The sequence below is a fragment of the Vittaforma corneae genome (assembly GCF_000231115.1).
Source record: "Vittaforma corneae ATCC 50505 unplaced genomic scaffold supercont1.12, whole genome shotgun sequence".
Lineage (NCBI taxonomy): Eukaryota > Fungi > Microsporidia > Nosematidae > Vittaforma > Vittaforma corneae.
In genome coordinates this window covers 74,072-84,689 of record NW_006889845.1, presented here as the reverse complement: position 1 = coordinate 84,689, position 10,618 = coordinate 74,072, and the positions used below count along the sequence as shown (strand labels likewise).

The window sequence follows — 10,618 nt, the reverse complement described above, 5'->3', positions numbered from 1 at the left end:
AAATATGTCAGCCAGGCAACCATATTGTGATGCAATCTTAATATTACCAAAGTCTATCTGTAAAGGAGAAGGTAGGTTGTCGTATCTTTTATGATACAATTTAATTCTTTTAAGAATTTTCTCGAGATGCTAATCTACTGAAATTATGAAGAATACATCTCTATATTTTGGGCGCATTCATCCAAATTATACCCATAAAATACGAATGTTTTATAAAATTTTATCCCTTGAGTAACAATTTTAAGTCGACATTTTTAACACTGCAATATTTATAATATTACAATGATCCTTTTTCAAAACCCACACTTTCTATATATCAAAGTTGTTATTAAAAATGATTGTGAATTTTAATATGACTTGTTACTACTATTCAACTTTGTCACATATTTTTATTGATAATTTGAGTGGGAATGATCTTGTTGTTTTAGCTAAGGCATTGTCACAAGTTTATTTGGCATGATATAGAATGTTAAAATAAATATTTGAAGTGAATTTTTGACCCGATCCTTAATTTTCGAAATTGGCATATTTAATAATGTATCCTAATCTAATTGTATCATTAAAGACATAAGTAATTTTTGATATAAAGGCATTAAGTAAAATTTTGTATAATATCAGAATACTACATAGGTGCAAAATAATAAAGTTGTCGAATGTGTTCTCCCCGATTAAAATTTTGGCCTATTAAATAATTAATAAATGAATGCTTATTATATACTAGCAGTATAATGACATCATTTGTACTTTGATTACTAAAATATAGTCTGCAAATTTTCTAATAATAAGAGGTTTTCTTCCGTCGTCACAATATAATAAAATGTTCAATTTTTCATTTATCGATCTTTAATTAAATACGTTTTCTTTAAACTTTAAAATAATACAGAATGCGCTTTTATAAAATATTATTGTCTTGCCATTAATCATTTTATTCAATAGTGGATAATAAAGTCAATTTAGATTTAAGATATTCTATGGCTATAATATGATACGTGATAAAGCTAATTTAGTAGGCATAATTTAATAATAATTAGATGATGAATTTTTTATCAATACATAATGTAAGTTTAAGCATTAATCTCAAGGACATAAACATTGAAATCATACATGTGATTGCATCTATAAATCAAAGGAGAACCTCTTTGTTTGGTCTTTATATTATAATATCTTAATTTTTATATTCTTAATTCTTGTGCATATATTCAAGAATGATATTTTACTGTTTCAACAGTAGCTTAATGAACAAATCTAGATTCGACATCTTTCTCATTAGAGCGCTCTGATCAACTTCTCTCAACTTCTTGAAATTTTTGGTTTTTCCTTTAACGATCCTCTATTGGAGTGGATTCTAGGAGCCGCTAAAATGTTGCTCATTTATATAATAGATTGAGTTTATGAACCATTAACATAAATGCTGTCAATAATTGATCTATGAAGCATAATTGATTTCCAGTCATCACTTCCTATAAGATATTTTCATTTGAGCTTATAAAAATTCGTTGAAATTTTTAAAAGTCATTGTTTTTTAATTTATTTGTTTAACATAGTTTCAGTAAACTCAACTGATAAACTTATCAAAAATGACAGTACCAACAGCACCGATGATTACATTATTTCGAGAAGTACAATTTCATGATATGAAACAAAAAAGAAATGTGAATTAATTTAATACAGCTTTTTAAGGTCTTTCAAAAAATTTCTGAATATTTAGATGTTTCATTATCCCATGAAATATGTTGGTTGAAGTTTTTAAAAGAGTTTTATAACATCTTAGAACATCTTGCAGCTAACAATTTATCGTTTGAATACATTACATCAGTAATCGGATTCATATTTATAAGATACAGTATTTAAATAACATCAAATGGTTAAAATACAGATAGAACTATTTGAGTTCTAACACTAGAGTGATAATAAAATGTCATAATAATAACATTAACACAATAGTAAAATGCATAAGAACCTAAATATTTATATTTTTATATGAATTCAAACCAATATAAAATGTTTCAACACATCAAAATTTATGTTTATACATCCCAGATAATAGTAATTGTTTTTTTTGCAAAAATGCTAATTTATTTTGCCCTTTATTGTGTGATGAGTGAATTTCAGTTAAAATATATGATTTATTTTACTCTTTGACAACTTTTCATTTGTCTATGTTGAACTTATCATGTTCAATAAAACATACTTTTTATATTTCAAACTTCAAATTGGTTGAACCATCAGCACACTATTCATACTTTATTGCTTCTGAAGATCTTGCGATTCTTTTACCACCATATCATAGAAAAGGCTTCTTTGATGCATCAAAAGCGTTTATTAAAAGCAACAGAGTCTCAAATTTTAATTTATATTGATACAAAAATAACCAAGTGTCAGCTACACCCTTTATTTTAATGTATATGGCAGCAATTTTAATATTTTCATTCAGTTCATTTTCAAAAATGTATTTAAAGAAATGTAAGAATTAAAAGTGCCATGTGCGTACTTGTTTTATTTTTATAATTTTTAACTTATATTTTGAGCCATTATTTTTCTAGAAAACCTCACTATCAGCAACGATACACCTTTAATATCATTTTAAATTCGAGATGGAGAATGCTCATAGTTTACTTGGAATATATCGCTCCTTATACTATAAATAAAAGCTCATACACTCTTTTGTAAATTATCATACTTTAGATAAATATTGGCCATTAAAACTCTTTTATGCCAATTAGACTCATAAAATTAAAAGTTCACTGTTAATCTAATACACGGAGCTTAGTTGGAAAATAAAAATACATTCATTGGAACGAAGATATTTTGTTGCGCCGTCTAATGCTTTATATTATCAATATTAATTAAACCATTTGCATTCACATGTGAAATGAAGTGTACAAAACTGTTTAAATATTAGCGATTTTTAGTATTAATCAATACGCATTGAAAATGAAGGGCTTATAATGTTTGTGTTTTAATAATATCCTGCTATTGGAAGCATTATTATTCAGACACTTTGGCATCACACTTAATTGTATCTTAAACCTTCTTTCAAACTTTTCAAAACCGAATAATCATACATTTTGAACATCAATCGCTAAGGCGTTGCTGATGTAAGATGATAGATTTATTCAAGTGACGCAATAACTAGCGAGTTTTTCTGTTCTTAGACACCAAATATTAGTTTTCTTCTTGGTAAGAAGTTTAGTGAACAAATTTAACTTATACATTCTGAAAAGAATTCAAAATGCTTAGATATATGTACTGGTGATAGAAAGTTTCTTATCCTTCAGAACTACGATATTGCATCTACTTCAACAGATTTCTCTGCTTATAAAGATATTGGTTTTGTGGGAAAATGCTTTTTTAGCCTTTAAATTGTCTTAATATTTAATTTTATGGATCTAACGGTATACTATAGAAAATAATGAACTAAGCCTTACTATATTGACACAGTAGCATGATTGTTTTTGTGTTACTTTTTATTTGATATTCCACTTGTACTTTATGGATTATTATTGAATGTATAATAGCTAATAAACTTAATTAAAATAGCTTCATAAGCTTTGAAACTAATATGAACATGCAATCGAGATAGAGTTGAGAATAGTTTTAGAAGAAACTACCTTTGATGAAAAGTTGTTCTATAAAACACTTAAAATAACTTGAATTTCATTTATATTCATTTTAGAAAGTCTAGCTTTCGTACTGATGCATGTGTTTTCCTTTCTTCATGCTCAAAGTCGATTTTCCTGATTGAGCTGTATCTTTTAGAATCAGGACTAGCACCAATTTGAATCAAAGCAGAGGGTGAAAGAAGAAGAGTCTCCCTCTTTGGTGTTTTTATTTCTGAACATCGTCCAGACGATATGTTTTCCACATTTTCTTTTGTGCTAAACTTGTTTTCCATTTGGAAGGCTTCCCAGTGATAGTAAAATATCCTTTGTAAGAAAGATATAACAACAATGTAAAAATCTCAGCCTTATCAACATCTTTAGACATCTATTCATAAATAATAAGTAATTTGAAAGTAATTAAATCCAAAAAACTTATCATTTGATCAAAGTATAAAGAAGATTTTATTAAAAAGCTCTTCAAGTATTAGTGATTGTGTAACTGTACCACAAATAAAATATACAGGCGTTTCAATACCAGTAATGCTCTCTAAAAATTTATCCTTCGGAGTCACATGGACAGAATAAATAAATTTTTAGAGACTAGACAGCAAAAGCATGTAAAAACATTGAAATACAAAGAACAAACGTATACAATTACAAAAGATGATCTTAAGAAAGTGAGAGCATACAAGTCCAGCAAATGCTTAGACCCAGTTCTCAAGACCATTCCAAACAGAATACTGTCCAATGAGCAAGTTCAACCAGTCAAAGAAAGAGTAAAAAGAGATGCATCAGGATACTTTAATAGAAAACTAAGAGAGCATTATATAAACAATCCACAGCCAAAAGTAACAGTAATACCAAAGAATCAAATTGTAGATATTTGGGAAGACGAGAATCTAAACACATTGAAAACTTATACACAGGAGTGGATATATTCGATAGATACACCGTATGAAGGCCCAGTAGAATCACTTGAGTTCAATAAAGGGCATCTCGAAGAGGAACTAAGAAGGGTTTATCTCAAGCATTTTACCCCAAGAGATCCTAAACAAAAGGCCTTGAAGGATATTTTGCCAAAGTTACCTGATATTGAAACTATGAGGCCATTCCCTGAATTTTCATCATTTTCCTGGGAACTTGAAGGCAAAAAAACACTTTTCAACTCAACCATCTGTGCAATTAATGAAAAAAACGTTGTGTTACTAGATTTGAAATACAATAAGGTACTCTTTAACTACAACTTTGAAGAGAATATTTACAAAGCAGCACTGTGTGGGCATATTTTTATAGTCTCATCTAAAAACAGTATTTACCTGACAAAGCTCGGAGAACATGTGCAACCAACCAAAACAATTCATTCTCATATGGCAATAAAGGATATATACATTGATAGTTCTTTTATAGGATATCTCACATCAAAGTCCATCCATCTTCACCACAGCACCTCGTATGAAGAAATCAAAATTTTAAAACTAAAGGGAGATACTCCGCATACAATGACAATCAGCGAAGATGCGGTATATGCATCTACACATAAAGGAATAATGGTGGAGTCTATTGAGAGAAGTGAGATTAAGAATCTGGGATATGTCATTGATTTTGAAATATATAATAAGCATATCTATGCAATCAATAATGTTGGAAGACTGGTAATTGTGAATGAAAGTCTAAAAGTTGTTGGAAGTACAGTTCAAAACGACATTGGTTCACAAATCAAAATCCATCCAGCTTATGGTTTGATTGCAATAATCTTTTCTAATGAAATTTGCATTTATAAAATACTTGAAAACCAATGCATTCCAATTAATACAATATCTGGTGTATTTAAAGCCATCAGCTGGGATACAGAAATGCCATGGCTGTATGTAGCATATAAAAACAAGATAGAATTGTTCACTTAAACATGACACATTCTATTTGCTGATTTTAATAAAGTCTTATCGAGAATTGTTCATATTATTGTCCACAATGCCCTTTTTGCTTCTTATCCAGCTATTTGACTTTAATATTACCGTATGCTATCAGTTAAGACACAATCAAGCATTTATGCAAAATTTTAGCATGAAAATTGAGCATATTTTCAAATACGGAATGCTCTTTCTTTCCATCCCCACGAAATGATACACCACGGTGTAGCTAGAAAGGAAAGTAGTGGTGAAAATTTAAATAGCGTTTCTAAGGAAGTAGAAGAAATAGTTGCTGTTAGATGCATGCCAAATGGTATTGAAAAGCATGAGAAAATGGTTCTTTTAAACCCGGACGATTACAGCAGTTGGAATTATTTGAAAGCAGTCTTTTTGGGTTCAAATGACAAAGAAGAAATAAAAAGACAGTTAGATTTGACCCAAGAGGCAATTCAAATAAATCCAAAGAGCTATGCGGCATGGTTTCATAGATATTTATTCTTTAAAAAGCTGAAGTCTAACTGGTTTAATGAACACAAACTCTGTGCCTTATTACTCAAATTTGATCCTAGGAATTTTCATTGCTGGAATTACTGCTTGAAAAATGAGTTTGAAATCAATGCAGATCTCCACAATCCAACATCTATGCATTTCAAACCATTTATGGAGAATTGGTTGTTTATAGACCCTGATGACGAGAGTGTTTGGAGATCATATGAGAAAAGAAGAGCTCAGACAATGAGGGGGTATCTTGGAATAATCCGAAAGTACAAAAATAAGATAGAAGTTATCCTAGAAAATACATTTAAAGGAAGAATGAGTATTAATCAGAAAAGAGTAGAAATTATGTATCCTGTAAGGAGAGTTGTTACAGACTTGATTGAAGAACCAGAGGAAATACTATTAAATAGTGAATGTTTAAAGGTTGAAAAGGAAGAATTGCCTTGGATTGTTGATGAAGTATTGAGATTAAGTCCAGAATGTATACATGCACTCAAAATTAAAATGCAATACACAAATCAGGCAGAGGAGAGGCAAAAAATATCAGAAATTCTTCAAGGAGTTGATTCAATGAGAAAAGAATATTACAAAATACTGGAAAACAATACATTCATAACCTATATCATTTCATATAAAAGTTAAAATCACTCTATTAAAAGCCTTTGTTTTAACGGTAAATAGCTTAATATTTAAAAATACTAGTATCAAATCAAAGACACACTAACATTAATAAAATTTAATATTTATTGCTTATTTAGATTAACCAAGGCTTGTATTACATCATTGTTAGCATTTGAAAGCGCTTTTATGGCCTCTTCTCTTGAAATGTTGCTTTCACTCATTATCAATGTAATATCATCTTCTTTAAACTCAAATGAGTCAATTTTGACATCCTCAACCTTCTTAGATATTTCCTCTACATCGTTCTTAGCATTAGCTTCACCATTAATCTCTGCTTCCTCTACCTTAGACTCTCCTTCCATCATCCTTTTCAATGTTTCGGGATCTTTAGAGGATTCTTGCAGCTGTTTCAATACAGTTGTATAGTCAACTGGATCTCCAAATAGAAGATAGCTGTTGGTATTCTTAATCTTGTATAATGCTGGCTTATTAACAAGAAACAAAGTATTTGAAGTCGACAGTGTTGCTGTGGTAATACACATTTCTTCTAAACCACATTTTCCAAATTCATCTTTCAGCTTGAGCTCTTTTTGAGAAAGTTGCCTTGAACACATGGAGAAAAAAAAAGTAAAATTTTGAACAATTGCAGTGATTGACATAAAAAAGCTACAACTCAAGCTTAAATCAAACATGAATGAAAGTCAACAAACCCTATTTGAATACAAGCATTGTATTATAAAACCATTACATTAGTTAGAAACTACTATAAAAAGCTTTAATACAAAAAAGTAATTTAAAAAAATTACAAGTTAAATTGGTTTGTAAAAAGTAATTAAAATCTTGAAAACTATTTTGCATCCTTTAAAATAATTCAAGTGTCAATTTAAGCATTATTTTTGATATGACAGTAAATAGGATAGCTGATATTAGTTTACAACATTAGACCGTATAGAATAAAGTTTAATGTTGTACTTTTTTTATTCTATTGCTATAAATTATATGCAATTTTATTAGCGTAAATCCTTTATGATTTTTGATTGATTTATTTAACAAAATTCCAAGGAGATTAAAAAAGACACATTTATTTGTAAAAACACACAATAACCTCACATGCTGGTTTATACTTTGGGTGCTTTCTTTGAATATTAAAAAAGTTTGTCTTGATTGAATTTAAGCTTATCACAAAACATTGCCAAGACAAAAACTTCACCAATCTCATAATATTAAGTTAAAATTTTACTAATAATATTAATTTAAATAAAATAGTTGATTTAATAGCCACATTTATTGCTATTTTAAATTTAATTTACCACAAATTAATTAAAATCTTAATTAAGGAAATTTAAGAAGTAAGCAAGGTAAATTCAAAATCAGAAAATACTGCAGAAACAAAGGAAGTTTACAAACATAACAGGCTTTATTATTTTTTACAACTGATTTTCATGACTCTTTCAATATCGTAAATGATTATTCTCCAATTTGACATCATGAATAATCCCGGTCTTAATAGAAGAACAATCACAAAAGGATTAGACTCAACAGTAGATAGTACAAGTGTTTTGATAAGAAAACACTAGGATTTTCAATATAACTGAAAATGATTGAAATCACAATTTATCAGTCTGGAATTGCAAAATTTTTCTATCAACAGCAATATCAAAAGAAAACAACGTAATTGTTCCATACATTTCTAATAAAGTTGTTAAAATACTATATTTATATTGTGAATTTTTACAAATTAAGCTTATTTTTTATCACGTTAAGCATAATTTGTAAAAATTTAATTATTTCAAGGATATTAACTAAGCTTAAATAGTTTAAATATTAGTAGAAACAAATACCCATGAACAACAGTTACAAGAGATTACAAGAAGAAAGCAGACCATCTGACGATAGTAAATGCAAGAACGTCGAGGATGATCGCAAATACTACTATAAGATTGACCAACAGACATATCTGACTGATGGAGTAAATGAGAATACCAATAATCATATGAAAAAGATCCATGTGGATACTCTTATGAATAAACCTGATAAGCGATCTGATACTAGCAGTTTGATTGATGGATTTTCACCTTTAACTAAAGCTTTACAAGGCGATCGTAATTCCCTTCTTAAATCACCTTATAATGGCTTAGAATTATATAACGAGTATTTTAATTTTTCGGATACTGACAATGGCAGAAGATTGGGTGATCCATACTACAGACAGTCAAACGAGGCTTTTAACTACCAGCAGCTTGATAGCTGTAAATTTGCAGTACAGAGACAGTTTTATGGTACTTTTGAATCATACTACGGTTGTATACATTCTGAAACGGAGTGTAAGTCACTCATTGAAAAAGCTAAAAAGGGCGAAATCTTGACTGTAAAAAAGCGATTAAACCAGAGGGAAAAAACACTGATCAGACCAGGATCAGTGTTTGTATATACAGAAGAGGAGTCTAATGTTAAGAGATGGACGGATAAGAAGGAATGGTCACCGAGTCGAGTTCAAGGATGCTTTCTTGTATATAAAGAGCTACATGGACAATTAATGAAGAAAACGTATGCAAGTAGTCAAAATGATGGAATTTATCACGTTGTAGCATATACCCTTATGAGTTGGGATATCCAAGGAACATGCTGTGAATATTTCAGAGTTCAATTAGGAAATAGTCAAAGACCTATATGTAATGCTAAGGATACTAAGAGAAATGATCTGGAAAACAATTACAGTCACTATCCATCTAACAGAAGGGACACTACCCAAAAACCAGGGAATAGCCATTTTAGAATGGGTAACTGGAATGGAGACCACAATAATATTGAGATTGTATCAGATGATGACTATCAAACAACAACTTTTAATGAGAGAAATAGTGCAGTAACATCCTTCAGTGAAACGGGTGATGTGGACATTCCTGATACTGTTGTTTCTTGTAGTGAGAGAAATGATGGATTCCCAAGAAGTATTCTTGATGTAATTTCTTGCAATGAGAAGAACTGTGGAGGTGTATTGGGTGAAAATGAGGTAATAAAAGAGTAAAATTTTGACATATCTTAGTTTAAGGTTAAAATAGGCTTACAGTTTAGTCACTACTTCATTTTAAAGAATTTGTTAGGCGGATCACTAACTATATTGGTAAAGTAGCATGTAATTCTTTATCCACATTGAAATGTCTTGGCAATGCAGTTCATTTTGTAATTCCAAACTAGACTGTCAAACCTTTCAACAGAATTTCTGATACTTAAGATCATTACAGCAATAGCTTAATTTTTATTCTCAATATTAGTCTTAGCAAGCAATAAATGCATAGCTTAAATAGATTTGCTCCCAAGACAATATTCTGTATTTATCAACTCTTGTTTATGCAGACATTGTCTATTACTTCAATTTTAGTTTTAATTACAATTTTAATTGTGTTTCCCACTTAATTGTATTTACTTGTTTTGTCCTATTTATTTTGTTTTGAAAATTTTTAAATTTCAAATTTTCACCCTACCCAAGCTAGACATGCAAATCTTTGTAAAGACACTTACAGGAAAAGTAATAACACTCGAGGTTGAGCCATCGGACACCATTGACAGCATAAAGGCTAAGATACAGGATAAAGAGGGCATTCCACCGGATCAGCAACGTCTCATATTTGCAGGAAAACAATTGGAAGACGGTCGTACACTTTCTGACTACAACATCCAGAAGGAGTCTACTCTCCATCTTGTTTTGAGACTGAGAGGAGGAAAGAAAAAGAAAAAGAAGGAGTACACAACACCCAAGAAAGTCTAGTCCCAAAGGAAAGAGCTAAGCTTGCATTTTTGAAAAACTTTGTTATAGGAAAAGATGGTAGTGTCAAAGTAGTAGGTGAATACTGCAAGAAATGTGGACCTGGCTTTTTCTTAGATGAGGACAAAGAGTGCAGAAAATGCAAGAGTGCAGAGAGACTTGCAGTGCTACTTTCTCATCAATAAAGTAGTTCTTTATGTCTATACTATTTATTTAAAATT

General features: G+C 29.9%; 5 protein-coding genes across 5 annotated transcripts; 4 read left to right on the top strand and 1 right to left on the bottom strand.

Moving 5' to 3' along the window:
• Positions 1-4,174: 4,174 nt before the first annotated feature.
• VICG_01381 (uncharacterized protein) lies at positions 4,175-5,506 on the top strand (the record flags this gene model as incomplete). Its single annotated transcript, XM_007604765.1, has 1 exon — positions 4,175-5,506. One exon carries the CDS (start codon positions 4,175-4,177, stop codon positions 5,504-5,506), a length of 1,332 nt encoding a protein of 443 aa, XP_007604827.1.
• A 216-nt stretch (positions 5,507-5,722) lies between these two features.
• VICG_01380 (uncharacterized protein) lies at positions 5,723-6,652 on the top strand (the record flags this gene model as incomplete). The annotated part of the gene is made up of 1 exon (XM_007604764.1): positions 5,723-6,652. One exon carries the CDS (start codon positions 5,723-5,725, stop codon positions 6,650-6,652), a length of 930 nt encoding a protein of 309 aa, XP_007604826.1.
• A 101-nt stretch (positions 6,653-6,753) lies between these two features.
• On the bottom strand, positions 6,754-7,245 carry VICG_01379 (uncharacterized protein; the record flags this gene model as incomplete). Its single annotated transcript, XM_007604763.1, has 1 exon — positions 6,754-7,245. The coding sequence occupies one exon, from the start codon at positions 7,243-7,245 to the stop codon at positions 6,754-6,756; it is 492 nt and encodes a 163-aa protein (XP_007604825.1).
• Positions 7,246-8,474: 1,229 nt separating this feature from the next.
• Positions 8,475-9,659, top strand: VICG_01378 (uncharacterized protein; the record flags this gene model as incomplete). The annotated part of the gene is made up of 1 exon (XM_007604762.1): positions 8,475-9,659. One exon carries the CDS (start codon positions 8,475-8,477, stop codon positions 9,657-9,659), a length of 1,185 nt encoding a protein of 394 aa, XP_007604824.1.
• Positions 9,660-10,127: 468 nt separating this feature from the next.
• Positions 10,128-10,400, top strand: VICG_01377 (ubiquitin-40S ribosomal protein S27a; the record flags this gene model as incomplete). The annotated part of the gene is made up of 1 exon (XM_007604761.1): positions 10,128-10,400. The coding sequence occupies one exon, from the start codon at positions 10,128-10,130 to the stop codon at positions 10,398-10,400; it is 273 nt and encodes a 90-aa protein (XP_007604823.1).
• Between the last annotated feature and the right edge of the window lie 218 nt (positions 10,401-10,618).